The sequence below is a fragment of the Alligator mississippiensis genome, chromosome 9, assembly GCF_030867095.1.
Source record: "Alligator mississippiensis isolate rAllMis1 chromosome 9, rAllMis1, whole genome shotgun sequence".
In the NCBI taxonomy this organism is placed as follows: Eukaryota; Metazoa; Chordata; order Crocodylia; family Alligatoridae; genus Alligator; species Alligator mississippiensis.
Genome location: NC_081832.1, coordinates 788,287 through 808,283, shown reverse-complemented (window position 1 = coordinate 808,283; position 19,997 = coordinate 788,287). Strand labels below are relative to the sequence as shown.

General features: G+C 66.7%; 1 protein-coding gene across 2 annotated transcripts; it reads right to left on the bottom strand.

Moving 5' to 3' along the window:
• Positions 1 to 17,483: 17,483 nt before the first annotated feature.
• Positions 17,484 to 19,509, bottom strand: LOC109284556 (kunitz-type serine protease inhibitor 5). 2 transcript variants are annotated; one of them, XM_019493224.2, is made up of 4 exons: positions 19,416 to 19,509; positions 18,842 to 19,099; positions 18,058 to 18,225; positions 17,484 to 17,679 (listed from the first exon to the last, which is right to left on the bottom strand). In XM_019493224.2, exons 1-3 carry the CDS (start codon positions 19,498 to 19,500, stop codon positions 18,062 to 18,064), a joined length of 507 nt encoding a protein of 168 aa, XP_019348769.2. In that variant the 5' UTR covers positions 19,501 to 19,509; the 3' UTR covers positions 17,484 to 17,679; positions 18,058 to 18,061. The 2 variants fall into 2 exon arrangements, with proteins under 2 accessions (XP_019348769.2, XP_059569027.1); XM_059713044.1 differs by having other exon boundaries at positions 17,484 to 17,674.
• Between the last annotated feature and the right edge of the window lie 488 nt (positions 19,510 to 19,997).

The following is a 19,997-nucleotide window of genomic DNA, read 5'->3' as shown; positions in this document are numbered from 1 at the left end:
GGCCAGGAGCTGCCACGAAGGAGCGATTCCCTCCCTGCCCTGCCCTGCTGCAACGTCAGGGACGGTCCTGGCAGGACACGGCAGTGCGGCAGCTTGGAGCAAAGCGGGGCATGAAACCACCGTTGGGAACGAACATCTCATTTCCGGCAATAAAGCCTCCTGGTTTTGACGAAATCGGATCCGAACGGGGCACGGCCGCTGCAGTCACTCGATGCACAGACGGGGTAGCGGGAGCGCTGCAGAAGGTGACTGTGGCAACCCGGAGCAAACTATGGAGCACGCAACAGCGCTCTGCCCGCTGTACACATTTGACGGTGACTTTGCAGAGATACGTTCCCTTTGCTCGAGAGTGTTAGACTGGTTAACTAACCTTAAACTACACTTATAATTATTGCTCCAAGTCAGCCATATGAAAGAAGAAGGGACAGCTCAGCGCTGCAGCTCTCCCCACCCCAAAGGCCAGGGCTGGGGGCAGCGGGGGCCTGGCCAGGTGTGCCCTGGGCCAGTCAGTGCCCGTCTGCACAGCATCGCCTCTCCTTCCCTACGTCTGCCGTGGCTATAAGGCTGCAGGCTCCTCGGGGCAGGGCCTGGTGTGATGGACTCCCAGTCCCGCCGCCGGGCCATAATGAACGGTGCTAATGACACCCAGGCGCTGCTCGGCAGTCGCTGCAATGGCTTTCCACGCAAATTGTTCCACCAGGAGGAACCAGTGAAAACGATCCGCGTTTGACAGATGCTTTCTCTCCTCTTTTATGTATAAATAATTGATCGCTGCCTTTCCCTGCGCTGAGCTCGTGCTCTCCTCCCCTTTCCACGTGGCGTTGCCTGGAGACTCGCGCCGTGATGGATGCGGCGCTGAAGGACGAGGGGCCATGGCACGTGGGTGGCGGGATGGGCTGGAGGCGGGCACGGAAAGAGACGGGGTTGGGAGCAGGTTCACGGTCCCCCCCCAAGGTCTGTTGGGTCCCTGCTGACCCAATGTGCCAAACAGATGGGGGCAAAGCTGGCCGTGAACACCCCAGGGCGTGCACCCCACGGAGCAGCCACACAGCCCGGGTGTGCACTGGATGTGGCAAACTCCAGTCATGCCATCGGGTGCCTGCACCTTGCACCGGGTGGGGAGATCCCAGGGGTTGTGCTGGGACCAGGCGGCCGACACCACAAGGACGGCAGCAGGCTCCGTGCTAGGGAGGATGAATGAGGGCAAGTCGGCAAGGCAGGCCCGGCTCCTCCAGGCCAATCCCAGCCAGCAGCCTTTGCCTCTTCGCAGGGGAGGAGGCATCCGGGGGGAGATGGGAGGCAGGCTCAGCCTCGGACACAAGCAGCTCCCCCGGGCCTCGTGCACGTGCACGGAGGGGCTGCACAGCCGGAGGGGACCCTCCCCGGGACTCGCTGCCTGGCGCCAGAGCGGAGCCCGCAGCCCACGAGGCCAGCGCCTGCCTGAGCCCGGCAGGACGAAGGAGGGACGGGTCCGGTCCGGACGACTCCTCTCCCGGACCCCGGGGCCGCACGGAGACGAGGCCAGGAGGAGAATCCCTCTTTAATTTTATTCCTCGTTCAGTTCTCAATCCAGATGCCTCCAGATCTAATTCCGAATAAATAATTGTACTGAGTAACCCAGGTCCCCCGGTGATTAACTAAACACACTGAGGCTCACTGAAATTGAATTAGTGGTGTGCACTCAGCCGGTACTGCCCTCCCCACATCATGAATATTAATGAGGGGTTATTAAGAAATGTAAATGATGCCTCAGGGGGTTGGGAGTGAAGGGGGGGCGCCAGGAGTTGTGGGTTGATATGACAAACCATTAGGAAAACAGCCTGATTGAAGCCACTTTTTAATTATGTCAGATCTTGCTCTTTCCCGGGCGCGGTGATGTTTCCGGATGCTTTCGTTTTTATTAAAACGAGAAAAGGGAACAAGTTATAATTGGAATGGAAAATTAGCATTTGCGAAGCGGCAGGTCTGTGGCAGCGCAGCCAGGTCGTGAGGGGGGCTGCTCCCGCGCCGGCACCGGCCTCTTCCCTGCCGCGTCCGGGGCCGCGTCGCAGGAGCGCTCGAGCCCACGGCCCCTGCACCGCACGAGGGCTCCCTGGGCACGCCGCCCGCCACGTGGCCAGAGCTGCAGGGTGGGAGGGACACAGCTCCTTTCCTGCAATGCTGCCTTTGCACGGGCATCGCTCCACGTCTGCCAGGATGGCCGGAGCCTCCACGTTTCTGGACTGGGCTCCCCAAATCTGAGGCCTTTCTGACCACACTGCCCCAGCCCGGGCTTGGTGCTGAGCAAACTTGCCCCCTTGCTCCATGGGGACGTGCCAAAGACAGGGGCTGCCTCTGCAGAGCTGGGCAGCTCCCAGGGGCCCATCCTGCCCAGGAGGATGCACTTCCAGCAAAGGGAGAAGGGACAAATCCTGCTGCCTGCAGCACCCGTTTCCCGCCCCGGCCTGCCAGACCTTGCCAGCGCCGGGAGAAGGAGGGAGTGCATTTACCGTGTCCAAACCCGCCGGGCCCAGCTGCAGTAGATCACGGTGCTCGCTGAAGCCAGGCTCCCCGCTCCCGCTGGGCTCTCTGCAGTCTCTTCCATCACTGGTTTTAGTGTGAATTGATGGCGGGGGGTGGCGTTTGCTGGCTGGGTTTGGAGGGTGTTCGCCCCAGGCCCATGGCACAGCAGGGCAGACACCGCGCCGTTCCCCCGGGCATCACTGCCGGGCTGGGACCCTCCTGCACTGCGCTGGGGGCTTGACCCCGCTGCAAACCAGCCGGTGGAAACCCCAGCTGCGTCAAACCCCTGAGCCAGCCCCGCGGACAGGCGGGAGTGGGGGATCAGCCCCTGCCCGTTCCTGCGTCTAGTTCAGCCTTGCTGGCCAGGAAAGAGTGAACGTGATAAAACTCATGCATTTTAACAGGTTCTTGCGCGCGCTCCCTGCTCCGCAGAATAAAAGCTGACAGGTGCAGTTGAGTTAATCAGAGTGGATAATAGAGGGAAAGAAAGAAATCTCAGACCAAATTGCTGCCGGAAAAAAAAGAGAAGAAATCATGAGACTGAGCTCAAAAGGATCCAATTAAATCATGATGAAACTTAAAGGGCTGGCACCCTCTTTTCTGGAGATGCAGCCGTGGCACACTGCTGGGAGAAGAAAGCAGAGCCCGGGTGGCTTCACCACACCGGTGTCAATGCAGGCCCCGGGGTCCGGGCAGTGCTGGGGGGAGCACAGGGCAGAGGCAGGGGCAAGTCGGGGCTGTGCAAGGGACACAAGCATCTGGCTGCAACTCTGACTGCCGCTTGCTGCCTCCACCATCAAGGGGTCAGCCCTGGCCTCCGCCCTGGGAGGAGCGTGGGCCCCCCGGATGGCTGGGATCAGCCCCCGGCTCTGGATGGGCTGGCTCCTGCCGCCCGCAGCCCCAGCAAGAGGCCAGAGCCCCCCTGCTCCGGGGTAGGGCTGCTTTGGATGAAGCAGAGAGGGGGCATCCAGCTGCCTGGAGAAAGCTGGCAGAGGGGTTCCCACTGCCCTGCCCCCCTCACAGCCCGTGGGGCACGGCCCCCTCCCAGCGGGGCCTGGGGCTGCGGGGGAGGCGTTGACAGCGGGGCCCGAACCCCGGGTCCCTCCGCTCCCCACGCACGCAGCACGGCAGGGACGGCGTTCGGGGCGCCGCGGCCCCGGCGGTTTGCAGCCCACGGTGCCCAGTCGAGCACCAAACCATCCCTTCAACACCTGGGAGAAGGCCAGGCTGGCCGGCAAGGGGAAAAATGAGCCTTTAATGTAGTCAAGCGCCATTACTGTGGCCGATGGAAATCTGCCGGCATTATTGCTGCTTTATCACTGATAAATCAGGCGGCCCGGGGAGGCGAGCGAGCAGCGGAGTTTGTTAGTATTCAGGTCTCTCCGTGCTGATGGCTTCATAACTCCAGACTCGCCTCTTAATTGCAGCCGTAAGTGTTGAAATTACTGAAGGGTAAAATGCAAATCGGCAGTAACCTTTGCAGCTCCCCCCAGCGCCGCCGCACGGGGCTCGGCGTGCACCGAGGTGCTCCCGTTCTTCCCCCGTTTTTAATTGCTAACGGAGCTGCAGGGCGACTCTGCGCCCGGGCCCTCGTTAGGGGAGAGAAAGCCCCGTTACTGCAGGGTCGTCCGGCAAAGGTGGAGGCAGACAAACATCCCGGGCCCAGCCCGGGGCGGCTGCCCAGGACGGCGGCTCCTGCATCGGCAGAAGGCCAAGCTCACTCTCAAGAAGCTGCCTAAAAATAAGCGAGGCGCGGGCTCTCCCACCCCGTGCTCCACACCCAGGCACGCGGGAGGATGCCCAGGGCATGCCCTTCCCTCCGTTCCTGCACTCACCTGCTTGTAAGGCCAGAAGGGCCCCTGGGGTCCCGCGCCCTGCGTTCAGGCCTGATCTGCCTGGCGCATGCATGTGCCGATGGGCACGGTGCTGGCAGCATCAGCAAAAGACCTGCTGCTGGGGTGCAACACAGGAGCATGCACCATGAGCCACCCCGGGCGAGGGCAGCCAGGCAGCACCCAGGGGGTGAAATCCTGCTGGAGTCCCCCCATGCAGCGCTGGGGCAGGAGGGGAGGGCTGGCAGGCAGCGGGGCTGGTGCTCAGGGGTGCAGGGCTACCCCAGAACGGGGGGCAAACATCAGCCCAGGGCCCGGGGCAACGGCATGCCTGGAGCAGAGCCTGTTGTGGCACCAGGTGCTGTCTGCATCTTTCCAAGCCCGTCGCAGGGCTGGCGGCGGGGCGGCAGCCGTGGTCCCTGCAGGCGGCTGACGCTGGAGTTCCCCGGTCGAGGCTGCTTCCACCACGTGCCGCCGGCCACAGCCAGCACTGGGAGAGCGGCCAGGCGGTCACCTCGTCACGAGGGCAAACGGGAGGATGGGGCACTGCCGGGCATCTGTCCGGGCACAAACTCAGCCGAATCCCCTGGCTGCCACAGCTCCCAGCTCAGCCCCACCCGGGCACGTTGGGGAGATGCTGGCATGCGGGGCATGCCCTTCCACCGGAGCCACGCGGCAGGGGACGGCGCAGACTGGGGCCGAGCGCAGCCGGGGCCGCATCTGCCCACGCTCCCGAGCACTGCTGCTTCCCTGGCGCGGCTGGGCCGCTGCTCCGACGTGGGGCCTTATTGACGGCACTGCTTCCCTGATTTAAACTCCACAAAGTGTGACAATCAAAATTAAAGATTTCTCCAGAAAGCCAGCCTGGGGGGAAATCACTGGCGAGGCCGCCGGAGATTTCCCAGCGGTGACTTTTAAATTAAAGGGGGGAAAAAAATGTCTTTAATTTGGTGGCGTCGTTGGGATGCAGCTCACTGGGCACGTTATTATCCAGCTCAGCAAATGCTCCTGGAATTCGCTCGCTCTCCAAATTACCAGTTTATCCGCGAGGCGGTTTTTCCCCGTGTTTCGAACGGGGCTTGGCTGAAGGCAGAGGCTGCGATGATGACCTGGTTCTGGCAAAAGGAGCCGTGTGGGCAGTTGCACGTGGGTTACACGTGTGCGCGTGCCTGGCTGTGCTGGGAAGCCTGACTCAGCACCTCCTGGCGGCCTAAGGACGGATCGGGCATGACGATGGAGGAGACGTGCTGCCAGGCTGGAGGGCGGGCGGGCGCCGGCTGCACCTGGACAAGCAGCTCAGGCCCTGCGCGCCTGCTCACCACCCATGCATGCACACTGCCTGCACGCAGGCTGCTGCAGGAACCATCTCCATGGCATGGGAGGGGCAGGTCGGGAAGCAGGGGAGCGCTCCCCCGGCTGCTGGAACCGCTCCTCGGGGCCGGGGGCTGCGGACGTAAGGTACAGCAACCTTGGTGCTGCTCTTCCTTGCTCGTGGCAGCCTCTCAGCCAAGCCCGGCATCCGGACACGAGGCTGCCTTGGCCCCTGCAGCGAAGCGCGTCTCCATCTGGGGCAGGCCCCTCGCTCCATGCCCCAGAGCCGCGGCGCTTTCCCTCTCCAGCCCCCCCGGGTGCAGGAGCCGCCCAATGTCACGGGACGGCTTCTCCCTGCCACTTAACGCCACAGATTGAAATGGATCACCCCGCTGCACGTCGCAGCCTCGCTGAGGGCTGCATGTGTCTAATTGCCGGCAGATTACCTGCGAAACGCCCGATAGAGCCGCTCGCTCCTAACAAGGCGCCGGAAAGCAGCCCCCGGCCCCCGGCTCGCACGTTGCTCTGCTGCTGCATGGCTGCGCTCGGCTTTCCCGACAGCAAGGCCGTGGCATGAGCGCAAGGCCCAGCCCGGGCAGCGTGTCGGCTCCCTCGCCCCTGCAGGCGCCAGGCAGGGCAAGGGCGCAGGTGGGGCGGGGACTCTTGCTTAGTTAATCAGCTGGGCGGCTGAAATGCAGCTGTCCATGCACAACCAGGGGGGTGAGGCCCCTCAGTCCTCCTGCTCCCCAGCCCCAGATGGGGATGCAACGTGGGAGCTTCAGCCCCCTCTCCGCTCCCGCCTGCCCGAGGGGCCTGCAGACGGCTGGGGACCCTCTGAATAATGATTCCTTCCCTGCAATGGGGGCAGAGGGGGAGACCACCCTGCCAACACCACCTCTGCTGCTCCTGGCGCCGTGCAGGGGCCGCTTGGGCTGCAGGACAAGCTAGAGCCACCCCAGGGCTGCTCTACGTGCTTCTATCTACGCCAGCCCGCATGCACACGTGCTGGTGGTTTGGCATCAAAGGCTGCAGCAGGGTCCTCTCTCCAACCTGCTTGAAACCCGGGGGGTGCTGAATTAGCCACAGCCTGTTCTCGCCCCGCAGCCCCGGTGCGAGGCAGGCAGCACGGCCGGGCGCAGGAAAGCCCAGGCGGTGGCACGACCAGCCCTCCCCGGCTACAGCCTCACGGGCCCGGGCACGTGCCACGCGGCTGGGCCCTCTCCCCAAAGGAGCCGGGAGCTGACACCATCCTTTTTCCTTCCCCCACCCCTTTTAAGACGAAGCAATGAAATTATTTTTCTACTTGAGCAGTTTTCAATTTAGATTAAGAAAAATCTGTGCTCGGCTGGCGCCGCCGCAGTAAATCACGGGCCCGCGGCACTCGGCGCCTGACAGCCCGATCGCTTATCGGATGCAAACCTTTTCTCAAGCTGACAGGCTCCGGGGTGACATTGAGCGAGGGCAAAGGCAGGCGCCGCCCGGGGCGGTCGGTGCGGGGCAGCCGCGTGGGGCAGACGAGCGGGGCGGGGTGGGAGGCTCGGTGCAAACAGCTGCGCTGGCCCCAGCTCCCTCCGCGCAGGGCCTGGCCGGCCCCTGAGGGTTTGACCCATCCTGCCGTCCGGTCTCCGGGCCTCAAGCCAGGATCAGGCCCCGGTTCTCCTTGGAGGTTGCCACGTGCGGAGAAGGTCCGTGCTGCCCGTTGCACCCGAGGCTCAGGGCACGGCCAGGCCAACCCGTGGCAGAGCCGGGAGGGGAGCCCAGAGCCCTGGGTGCTGCCAGGCCCTGCCGCCTGGACCGGGTCAGCGTGCAGCAGCCCACGGGCTCCTCCTGTTGCAGCCCTGGGCGGTCTCCCCCACCAGCCAACCCATGCCACGCACCGAGCACAGCCGGGGCAGAGACCAGAGAGCGGCGGTGCTGAGCACCAGGCCCGCCGGCATCTGCCCCGGGAAGCGGGGGCTGGGTCACAGCCGGGGCAGCGCGGGGGCGTCTGACAGCTCTGCGAGCAGCGCTGTCAGCGCTAAACCACGCTCATCCATTTAACCTCGGGGGAAAACACACATTGGCGCCAGCTCCCATGCATCAGATGGTGGCCCCGGGCACGCCGGGAGCTGCCACGCCTGATGGATGGGCTACACGGGCCGCACCTGACCTGTGCTTGTATGTTATCTGCGGTGCCGCAGGAGGCTTTTCATCATGCCGACAGCCGCGGCATCGTGCACCTGCCAAGGGCCTCACCAGGCAACCGTCCCGGGCCCCAGGCCGGCGCTGGCGCCAGGGCCCAGGCAGCTGGGAGGCAGCCAGGTCCCCAGACGGGGTGGGGAGAAGAGGGGTGAGCAGCCCCCCAGGGCCGGTCCCGTCTGTGTCCTGCCCACACCAGCTCCCGGGCAGCAAGGGCAGTGCTCGGCGCTTCTCCAGCACGGGGCAACGCTGCACCCAGCCCCTGCCTGGCCTTGGCCCCCAGGCCCCCGGCCCCGACCCAGGTCCCTTTGATCTCCAGCTTCCCCCTCCGCTTGCCCCGTGCGATCCCTGGCCAGGCCTGCTGCATCGTGCCTGTTCCCTTCACCGCTGATGGACGCATGCACGGCTCCGACATGGCCAGAGACCTGCTCAGGCAGGCCCTTCTCCGCCCGCGGGAGCCCACCGCGCCGGCCCTCCTGCTCCCACATGCCCCTCACCTTGGGTCAGGGCAGCACTGAAGTCCACCCGGCTCGCAGCCAACGAGCCTCCGGCCTGACCCCCCAGACGGCCCCGATCCTGCAGCTGGTGCTCTGCTGCGCGGGGACCCTGCCACTGCCCCCCGCGCCCCGGATCCCAGCTGCGGTCTCGGGCCGCCTTCCTTCGAGGACAACGTCACGCGTGTGCTGGTTACAGGCTGCCGGGGCGGCTGCGGTCACCTCCCGCCTACGCGCCAGCGCTCCCCCTCCCCGCCATCGCTGGAGGCTCCAGGAGCGCAGGCCGGGAAATAAATGAGTCTGTTTATGAAGCCCATAATGTAGCCAGCAAAACAAGTCACTCCGTGCCGCTGCCGTAATGGGACGTTATTTATGGCGTTTCCCTCCTGGCGCCGGAGCGATGATGAGCCAGGACGGTCGCTGGGAAGTGGCGCGGAGGCGCTGCAGGATGCCAGGCCAGGCATGAGATGCTCCACCACGGCTCGGGACTAGGCGCAGCCCCTTGCCTGCCCTTGTGCCCAGCTAAGATGAACCCTGCCATGAGCTCCCGCCGGCGGAGTCCAGGCTGCATTGCTCCTGCCCCGTCCGTGCACCAGTCCAGAGCTGCCGCGTCATTTCGGGCACGGAGCACCGGCAAGCCACTGCCACTGCCGGAAAGCCCACGCCACCCTTGGAAGGGGCAGGGAAAGGCCCAGTGCCCTCGAGGTCGGACTTGCTGGGACCTCGTTCAGAGCCACTGCAAAGGCCACGCTGCCACTGCACCCCTTCGGCCCTCGCCTGGCCAGGGACAGGCTGCGGGTCTCCCGCGGGTGACATTTTGGCGACGTGGGCGCGGGCTGACAGTGACGGAGAGGCGCGGAGCTGGGCAGCCCGGCGCCCTGGTGACAGATGAGAGCTGCCACGCACCGACACAAAGCCATTTGGCGTGGGGAAATGATAGATGCTAACACTCATTTTAAACACCGGCAACCGAATTCCTTCAGACAGTCGCGGCGCTCGGAATTTAGGGCACAGCTGCTGGGTTCAGATAAGGTGTGAAATCAGCCCGGCGTCCGGGGTGTTACTTAATAATGAGCCTCGGGTGATGGATGCGGCTGTCTCAAGGATATAACCTCCACATTTGGAGCCTTTCACTTCTCCAGCCATCAATCCCAGGTGCGGGGAGGGGTGGGTGGGTGGGCGGGAAGGAGCCGGCCGCCCATGGCGGGGTGACAGCTTGTTCTGTCCTTGTGCTCCGAGGCGGGCGCCTCGCACCCGGGCCCGGCGGCCGGGGGGCCTGTGTGCTCACCCACTGCCACGTGCCTGGGCAGGGCAGACGATGCCCAGGGCACGCAGTGAGGGGCAGTGCCCAGCGTGCACCCGCGGCCCTGGCTTGCCCCTTGTGTCCTCCTCTCCCCGGCTCCTTGGCCCCTTCCATCAGTGGGCCAGACTCAAGACTCAGACACCCTTTGCCCGGGACAGTCACAAGCTAGACCCCAACCTCCTCCTTCCTTGGACTGGGGGGCTGGAGTCTGGGACCAGGAGCCACGAGCCACGTCCGCAAGCCCAGGCCAGCGCCCTGACCGAGGGCAGGTACAACAGCACAGCCACCCCCTCGCGAGCCCTCAAGACTGCGGTCTAGCAGCGCTGCCAGGGACCAGCATGAATCGCCGGGATTTCTTCTTGCTCTTCCTCGCGCTCCTCTGCTCGTGGCTCCATCACTCCCCGAGGAGGAGGGCTGCGCTGCCCGAGCGTGCCGAGGCCTTGCTGGAAAGCCCGCGGGCTCAGCGAGAGGCCGGCATCACCTGCCCCTACAAGAGGGCAAAAGAGGCCCTGAGGAGCAGGGGGTGCCAGGGGGTGGGACGGGGGCTCTGGCCCCTTGGCTGTGTTTGGCAGCAGTGAGGTGCACCCAGGTCCCTTGCACAGGCGCCTCCTGCCCCCGCGCACGGCTCACGGGCAAACCGAACAAGCAGAGCAAATATGCAGCTGCAGGCACCGATGTGCACGTGCCCGTGCACCCCCAGCCCAGCCTGCTCCTGGGAGGAGCGGCATCCCTGGGGCCCCCACCCATGCTGGGGGGCGCTGGGCGTAAGAGCCCTTGTCCTGGGCACCGAGACCTGCACTGGCCGAGTGCAGCCCTGCACACACGTCAGGAGCTGCACCGGGTCCTGCTTCGGCCGGATGCTTCAAACTCCCAAGCAAAGTGGGGCTGGAAGACACGGCCGGGAGGGACGGAGCCCGTCCAGTCTCGACGGCGCCAGCTGTTTCGCCCTCGCTTGAGCAGGGACCCGGCGCAATTCGCTGTGCACGTCTGGCCTTGCCTTCATTATCCGCCGGCTGCAACGGGGTTAGCGCAGGAGTCGGAGCCGCATCAGCCACGGTCTCCCGTTGCTAGGCAACGGGCCCAGGTGAGCTCTCGAACTTCATCGGGAGAGCCGCGAGGCACCGGGCAAGGGATGGAGCCGGCGGCGCCCGCGCCCACTGGGTGGTGCTGGCTGGCACCGTTCGTCTCGCCCGCTGTGGGCAGAGGGGGCCAAGCCACCTCCGAAACACCAGCGCCCCGCACCCGGACCCCCCGCCCACGCTCTGGAGGTCCCGGCCCCCCGTCCAGCCTCTCCCCCGCCCGCAGGACAAGGACAGGCCAGGAGCGGGGTCCAATTCTGCTCGCCGGGGGGATGTAGCCATGGTGGCCTGTGCTCGGGGCTGCCCCGGCGCCAAGGAGCCCAGCCGGGACGCTCGCGTGTCGCGACCTGCAGCGGCGGGAGCCGAGCCCGTGAACGGGAAGCACCCCAGCCCCGCTGACACGGCAGCGCAGCAGCCCCCACGTGCTCCACTCGTGGCTGGGGCGGACGAGGGGCCAAGGCTCACCCTCGCAGCCCGGCGCAGGGCTGAGAGCCCCGGGGTGGCTGCAAACAGCTGCGGGCTGCAAGGCTGCTGGGTGCAGTCTGGGCCGGGGGCACGGGTCCGGGGGCTTGCCTCGCTGAGGAGCCGTGGGGGAAGCAGGAGCCCGCGACCCTGTCTGGGGGTGACGGGGCTGTAAGAGGATCCTTGGCAAAGGCAGGAGCCAGGGCCTGGCAGAGAAAGCGGCGCCCGCCCCGTGAAACCGCCGAGGGCACCCAGCCGGCCCCTGGGATCCCAGACGTTGGGGATCCATTCTGGAGCCCTTGTTCTCTCCCCACACGAAGTCTCCGTGCTCACGAGGAGGAACACCTGTAAGGGGGGCACAGCTGGAGGAGAGCTTCCCAGCGCGGCGGCTGCAGGGGTAGCAGCGGTCACCTCTCCTCATTATTGTGCAAATTGCTGGAAATGCAAATGCGGCATCGCACCTGGGGACAAGTGCATTAATAACATTACTCCTGATTAAGGTCACCGGGCTGCGCCTCCTCTTGTTCACCCGCGCCGGGCTCCCATTCATCTTCCGAATTGAATCGTGGGGTTGCGTTTTTTTCTCCCGTCTATCTATAACTTCGGAGCCCTCAGGAGATATTTCATGGGGGGGTTTCAAGAGGCTCCTGCCGTCGCTGCGCAGGCGCCATCCGCCCCGAAGGCGCTGGCGCGGAGGAGCTCGCAGCCAGGGGAGCGGCAGGGATCCGGCGCACGCTGCGGGCGGCCGAGGAAAGCACGAGGCTTCGAGTTCCCCGTGGCCTGGAGCTTCCCCAGCCCCCAGGATGGAGAGCCCTGCTCCGCGCTGCTTCCTGAGCACCGTCTCCCCCCTTCCCGCGCAGCTCCTGTCTGGGCGCTGAGCCACGTCCCCCCATCCCCTCTGGCCTCAGGAGGCCCCAGGCCAGCTCGCGAGCCCGCGAGGGAAGGTCACCGTTCGTCACAGCTCGCTGCACGGCTGCCCCGCTCGGGCAGATCAGCGTGGCTGCCTGGGCCCCTGCCGTACCCCACAGCCTGGCTCTGCCCCCAAGATCGGCTTGGCCCAGCTCTCTCCTGCCCTGGGGTGGCAACGCTGCAGACGGGGCGGACGCTGCCTGCCACCCCGGGGTCTCCAGGCTGCAGCTCTCCCGGGCAGGATGCGGCCAGGGCCTGGCCCCGAGGGCACTGGGCACCCTGCGCCCTGCGCCACGGCCTGCCGCGGAGCTGCACAGCGCCCTGCCCCCCCATCCCCACAGCCACGGCCGGGGGGGCTGCCACGGGGAGGCGGGGGACGGCGAGGGAGAGGAGCGGGGACCTGACGAGCGGTGCAGCAATCAGCGGGTGACCTCAATTAGCCTGTTGCCGGCACAGCCCAATTACAGTGTCAATCATCGGGAGGCGGGTGGGGGGGACGAGGGCGGGTGGCGCAGCTCTGCCAGGAAAGTGGGGGGGTCTCAGGAGCATCTTTGCAGGGCGGGGGAGACCCACAGACAGGCACTGGCGTAGGAGGGGAGCCTGCCCCCATCCCGCTCCTGCCCCAGCTCCCGGGCACCCTGCCAGGAAGAGACCCCGGCCTGGGCTCCCTGGTGGGCACCCAGCAGGGCAGGGAGCGAGAGCCGGGGTGTCTGCAGACCCGTCCTTTCCCTGGGGCAAACACGGGCACACGCGTGTGAACACGCCACGGGCCGTGTACATGGCTCGGGTCGGGCCAGGGCCCTGCTGGGGTGGCGGGGAGCCACACAGGAGCTGTCGTTTGTCACGGATGCCGCCCCCCGCCCTGCTGGCTCATTACAGAGGCGATGCTTAATTTAGGTAAAGCATTTAAAGGCACTCATTAGAACAGCATTAATATTCATGGGTCTCATGCCGAGGCCTGCGGTAGTCGTGGTTCCCCGTTCTCCCGTGCTGGGCAGGGGTGCCGCTGCCTAGAGCCAAAAACAGGCCGTGGGGCCACCCGGCGCCTTGCAGCAGCGCTAACGAGCACCCTGCAGAATTAATAACCCTTCCCATGCCACCCATGCATGCAACGCCCTCCCCCACCCTCCTTTGGGCTCCACGTCGAATGGGGGCGCAGGCGCGGGCTGGGCAGTGCCAGCGCGGTGCTTTGCAAGGGCACCCGGGGACAGCGGGGGGCACAGGGCCTGGGTCATGCTGGGCTGGGCTCCAGGTAAGCGGAGGGGGAGGGAGGTGTTTCCCAAAGCTGCAGGTCAGCACAAAGCCCCGGGGGCAGCAAGCTGAGACCCAGAGGGGCACGGGTCTGGAGCAGGCACGCAGGGGTGCTGCCCCCAGGGCTCCCCCAGCCCCACGGCTCCCTTCCTACCTGATCCCCCTGCTGCTCAGGGCTCCTCGCTCGGGGCTGGCTCCTGGGCTCTGGGCAGGTGTGAGCCAGGTGCGCTGATGGCTCTGGGCAGGTGTGAGCCAGGGGCATCCACCAGCAGTGCTGCACAGGCCTGGGCTGGCTACGGAGGCGCGCGGGGACCCACACTGCAGAGGGACCGCGCAGCAGAGAGCCCAGCGCCCCTGCCCCAGATGCCCCCCGCCCCCTCAGCAGCTCCAGCCTGGGTCGGGGAGCAGCTCCGTCCCCCCCCGCCGCGCCCTGAGCCCGGCCCCAGCTGCCCAAGGGCCGTAACCCCAGATGCTGTGAGGAGAGCGCAGGGCCTGGAAACAGATGTTGCAGGCAGGGAAACTGAGGCACAGAGCGATGGCGGGAGACACCCAGAGCACTGGGCTCCCGGTCAGCGGCGCGAGGGGTCTGCAGGGGATTGGGACCCCGGTGGGTACGGAGCCGGTGCTCCCCCATGCCCAGGTCCCAGCCCGCGGAGGGGGACGGTGGCGGGCAGGCAGCGGTGCCAGCTCCATGCTGCGCCAGCGCCAGCCCAGGCCGACCCCGCTCCCCCGACCTCGCACGGCTGCCAAGTTCACATCCATTTTCCTTCCCCTCATTTGTCTGTAAACCATGAAGAAAAATCACCGCCGTCTGCCCGCATCAGGCCACCGCCGTGATGTATGGCTGTAATAAAAACCCCATTTCGGGAGGCCGCCTCCCTGCGCCGCCGCGCACAGCAGCCCCACGGGCCCCGGGCGGTGCGGGCGAGCGCGGCGCCGAGGCAGGGAGCTGGGGGGGTGCCGTGTAGCCCCCCAACTCCCCCCAGGGAACGAGGAGGAACGGCCGCGACGTGTGCAAGAACATGCTCCCGGCCGCTCGCTCCGGTGTCCTCCAGTCGTTATTGATAGGAGCCATTAGGGTTATCGAGCTGCAGCCGCAGCCAGGCGTTAGGCAGCTGCGCCATTAACCCCCGAGGAGCTGCAGCTAATGGAGCGGGGCTCCCCCGGGACGCACGGGGAGCAGGCGCGTCGTCCCCAGGCCGGCCCGTCACCCCGTCCAGGGCTGCACCCCAGAGCTGCTCCATCCCAGAGGTTGCTCCCCAGGCGCGCTCGCTGCCCCCCTGGCAGGGACGGCCCGGGGTCCCACACCAGCCCCACACCTCCCGTGGCTGCACGCTGTGGCAGTGCCATGATGAAGCGGTTGGTGCTGCTCTCCATCTCCTCATTTCCATTTGCTGGGAGTTGCTCTGTGGTTCGGGTGGCACAGATCAAAGCAGCCCTGCACGCTCCCCGCTCGCTGTATTAGCGGCCGCGGCGCTGCCCCGGGGGATGCTGCCGGCCCCCCACCCCATCCCACTCGCCTCGGGACTTTCATCTCCCGCACAAAGGAGGTGGTAGAAATGGAGAGGAATGATAACTCGGTGCTTCTGCAGGGCTGCATCTCAATCCAGGGATCTGCCCCAGAGCCAGCCTCTCCCGGCCAGGTCCTGCCCAGACAGAGCTGGGGCTGCCCCAGGGGTAGTGCCCATATGGGGCTGGCAGAGGCTTGCTAGGGCAGGGAGACCCACACCTGCCCTGAGCAGCAAGGCCGGGAGTGCGGGGAGGGGGTGCATGGAGGTGGGGGGCAGCAGCCCCTGGCGCACAGTCCCCAGCCCGAGCCGACCCTGTCCCCTCTGCGCTCCCCCGTTCAGCGCTGCCCCTGGCCCAGGTGGAGCTGGCTGGACCCTGCGGGTCGGTGTCCCGGGTGTGCGGCTCTGGGCCCGTCTCTCTCCTGCGGGGACACAGGTCATCGGTGTGCGAGGCCAGCTGGCAGTTTTAGCAGGGGATGTCCCTGCTCCCATGCACTCCCCGTTGACCCAGAGGCCTGCAAGCAGCCCCAGAGGCTGGGGGAATCGCCTGGACGTGAGCGTGGGAGCATGTAATGGAGGGACAAAAGAGAGAGCACCTGGGGCACCCCCCCCCAGCATCTCCATGCCCCTCGGCATCCAGATCTGACCCCAGCCCAGGCCCCTCGGGTGGGTGAGTCAGGCCTGCGGTGCCAGCGCATCCCCTGGGATTGCTGGTCCCCCTTGCTGCCCGCCTGCCACCCCGAAGCCCAGGTGCCGGCGGGCGCTGGGATCGGTGGTGCAACAGCCTCACCTGCTGGCAGAGAGAAGTGGCCGCTCCCCAGGACCCTCCCCGTGCAATCCCGCCAGCCCTGGTCCCCCGAGCAGGGCAGGTGCCGCCCCTCTCTCGCCGCCCGGGGCTGAGGCAGGTGTTGGAGACCAGAGACGGGAGCTGGCAGGAAACCCGACAGCCACAGCCCTGAGCACCCACGTCCCAGCTCAGGGTGGACACCTGCATCCCTGAGAAACAGGCGCAAGGGCACCCGAGACACCCCAGCCCAGCTCCATCCACCCCGCGGGGCTCCCTGCAAGGCCCCACCCTAGCCCAGGCCAGGACGCCAGCCCTCCTCTTCCCCTGTGTGTTGGCAGCTGGGGGCGGTCACGGGCACAGACCACGTCTCCGGGCCCTGGGTGCGGCGGTTTCCCTCGGTGCCTCTGGTGCGGGGAACCGCGCTGCATTGCCCCACAGCAAAGGGATTGGTTGCACCATCAGGAACCACCAATAGCCTCCACTTGGGCCCCACGGTTCCTGCTTTGGGAGCGGGGATGTGGCCCCAGCCCCCACCACAGCACCGGGAAGCTGTGGGTGCCAGCATGCACCCAGTGCCGGGGTCTGAAGGCCTCTGCCACCTGCCACCCCCGGGACCCCGTGCCCCGGGCAGGACAAGCGATGCCCACTTCTCTCTGCTCAGGGCTGGGGCCAATGCAGAGACAAGATACCCAGGGGAAACTGCAAAGCAGAGTCTTTATCATTGGAGGAAGGAGCTGCTATTGTGGCGGGGGTGGTGCGGGAAGCAGACCCTCGGTGCTGGGGGCCACGCGCCTCAGCAGTGCCTGGAGCCACAGGATGGGTCTGTGGAGGGTCAGGGACCCACAGGCCCCGCTGTCCCACGGCCCAGCTCCCCCACGGGGCTGCCCTGAGTAGGGAGGGAAAGTTGGTCAGAGCTCAGCCCAGCCCAGCACCCTATGGCTCAGAGATGGTGCAGAGACCCCCACGGCACGGCCCCGTTTCCATCCACCAGGATGGGTTGCCCGGGATCTGCCTGCAACACCGGGCACTTTCCCCATCGCCTCTTGTGTCAGGTCCCTGAGCCCTGCGGCAAAGGGCACAGTTGCCCCATCAGGGAACCACCAACGACCTCGGAACGGTCCGGGGAGCTCCTGGGCCAGGGGGAAGTGATGCCGGGCTCCTGCCGACAGGCGGGACAGAGCCCGAGCCCGAGGGGCACCGAGATGCTGGGGCTGATGGCACAGCATCCCCTGCCAGCAGGGAGAAGGGCATCCCCCAGGGGTGCCCTGGGCCCAGCTCCCTCTGGTCCTGGGAGAAGAGGGCAGGACTGCCCTGGGCTGGATCCACACAGGGCGCACAGAGGCGGGGGCCCAAGTCGTGCCTGGTCCCCTGGTGCCAGCGTCCCCTGGGATTGCCAGTCCTCCATGCTGTCCAGAGGCAGGGATACCCGCAGCCCTGAGCAATGGGCGCAGCGACTCCCACGACACCCCAGCCCAGCTCCATCCCTGCACGGTCCCCCAGCCCTCTCCACCACCCTGAGGGGCCCTGGCTTAGGTCGGGACGCCAGTCCTCCTCTTCCTCCCTTGTGTCAGCAGGTGGGGGCTCTCACGGGCACAGGCCACGTGTCCCCAGGCCCTGGGTGCAGCCCACTTCCCCCAGTGCCTGGCATCAGGGAACCGCGCTGCGGTGCCCCACGGCAAAAGGAACAGTTGCTCCATCAGAAACCACCAACGGCCTCGCTCGGGCCCCGGCGGTTCCTGCTCGAGGGGCAGGGACGTGGCCCCGGCCCCACCTGGGACCCCGTGCCCCAGACAGGGCAAGCGATGCCCCCTTCTCTCTGCCCAGGGCTGGGGCCGGTGCTAGAGCTGCAGGGACAAGAGAGCCGGGGGAAGCTGCAGAGCAGGGTCTTTATTGTGTGGAGGAAGGAGCTGCTAGCGGGGCTGCGGGAAGCGGACCCCCGGTGCTGGGGGTCATGTTGCCCATCGGTGCCTGGAGCCACAGGAGGGGTCTGCAGAGGGTCTGGGACCTGCAGGTCCCGCTGCCCCACGGCCCGGCTCCCGCGCGGGGTCACTCTTGGAGCTGTGCTGAGCGGGGAGGGAAAGTCGATCAAAGCCGGGAGGGAAGGCAGGGACTGGGGAGCTCAGCCCAGCCCAGCGCCCACCCCGGCCGGCCGGCCGGCACAAAGACCCCCACGGCACAGGCCCATCTCCATCCCCTGGCACTTCTGCCCCCGAGCACGCTCCTCACCCCTGGACACGGCTCCACGTGGGCCCCAGCGCCCTGGGTGCGAGGGGTCCGTGCCGGTGTGGCTGCAGCCCTGCATCCCACAGCCCCAGCCATGGGGGGGGCAGCGCGGGGCCCCACGACGGAGCCAGTCCCCTGGGACCAGCACCAGGGTCTGCTGGAGCTAGAGGGGGCCCCGGCACGTCCCAGCCCGTGTGGCTCGGCCCCCCCGGCCTCACCTGGCTACCCGCAGGTCTGGAGACACTCCTTCTCAGTGCCGAACCGGTTCCCGTTGCCCCGGCAGCCCCCGTAGTTAAATCCCAAGCACTGGCCGGTGGCGGCATTGTAGTAGAAGCTGGGCCCATAGGCCTGGCAGGGGCCGGGGGCCACCGGGAGAAAGCAGATGCCTGCAGCCCGGAGCAGACGGGCATGAGAAGGGGGCAGGAGCTGCGTGCGATCGCAGCCCCTTCCCTCCGCTCCAGCCGCGGGGTCTCCCTGCCCCGCCCTGGGACCCCCTCCGGGAGCAGCACCAGGGTCTCCTGCACCGACAGGACTCGGGGCCAGGGGCCCTGCACGTCCCCGTCCCAGCCCGAGCGGCTCGGCCATCACTCCCCATCCTGCCCCCAGCTTGCTGCCCGCTGGCCCGGACACACGCCTGCTCACAGGGGAGACCGCTCCTGGTCCCGGGCACCCCCAGAGCCCAAGGCTCCCACCTGCCGCCGGCGCAGCATCGTAGCGGTCCTGGCGGCTGCAGGGGAAGCAGCGACCGGGGCCCTGGGGGAGCCTGCGGACCTCTGACCCAGAGCAGAGACGGGCACAGAGGCCCTGCTGGGATCGCAGCCCCTCGCCCTCTCCCCCAGCCGGGCCTGGGTCTCTGCGCTGGGACGGGTCAGGCAAGGGGTCACGGGGCAGCAGAGGGATCAGGAAAAGGGTCAAAAGTCCTTGTCCCCCCCTCCATCCTCTGCCTGGCTCGACCTCAGCACCTGGAGCCACCTGGCGATGTCGAGCGGCCGCACAACTCACTCGGCTTCACCCTGCTCCGATCCTCCAGCCGTCGCCCTGGTGCCGCGATGCTTCTCGCAGCGTCCGGCCTTGGCAGGCTCAGCCCCAGAAGGCGCAACCTGCACGTATTCACGCACTGCCGGTAGGTCATAAAGTTGTTTGTATTGCCATGACAGCCGCCGTAAATGAACGTTTGGCAGGTCCCGATGGCCGGGTTGTAGTAGAAGCGCAGTAAGATCTCCTTGCAGGGGCCGTAGTCCTTGGGGAGCCTGCAGAAAGCTGACCCAAAGAAGAGAGGGGCAGTGAGGGGGGGCAGGAGCCCTGCCCGGGATTGCAGCCCTTTGCCCTCCCCTCCAGACCGGCTGCATCCCCTCCAGTCGTGGCTGCTGCACAGCATGTACATCTTGCAGCGGCCAGGGCCCTAGGCAGCTGGTGACGTCCTCTCCCTCTGGGGAGTTGGACGTGGGTCACCGGACAATGCCCTCCAGCGTGGCAGCTCCCACCCACCTGCCCAGGCCTCACCGCCCCCGGGATGGGGAGGCAGGGGCTGGGGCATGTTTGGAGGCTCCAGGCTGGGGTCGGGGGGAGCGCTCACCTGGAGAGACCCGCCCAGACGCAGGCTGCAGCCCGGCCCAGAGGGCGAGGAGACCCACCAGCAGGAACACGCTGCCCCACTTCATGGTGCCACCGTGCCGTCATGCCCAGCACCAGGCTATATACCGTCACCCAGCCCGGGAGCAGGGGGACCTTGCACAATGCCCCACCTTGGCCCCCGCCCCTGCCAGGGGCACCGGGAAGGTTGGGAAACAGCCCTGGGTCTCCGCGCAATGGGGCCGGGGCCGTTAACGGCTGGCACGTGGGGCGCACGCGCTCCCTGCTCTGCCCCTTCCCGCAGGGCTGGTCCTAGGCAGCACCTCGGGGGCTCTTGTGTTAGTGTTGAAGGACAAAAGGAGCCTGGGGCAGGGCAAAGACCAGCTCTCCGCTCCCCTTCCTTGCACGCAGCCTTGCAGCCGGGGACCTTGGGTGCCGGGGACCGAGGGTGCATCACCCCGCCAGGGCCTGGCCAGCTGCACAGGGGCTGCTGTGGGTGGCTTTCCCAGGCACAGGTGTAACAAGGGCAGGACCTTCCATTCCCAGAAAGCGTGGGGGCGAAGGCATGACCCGTGCCACGGGGCGT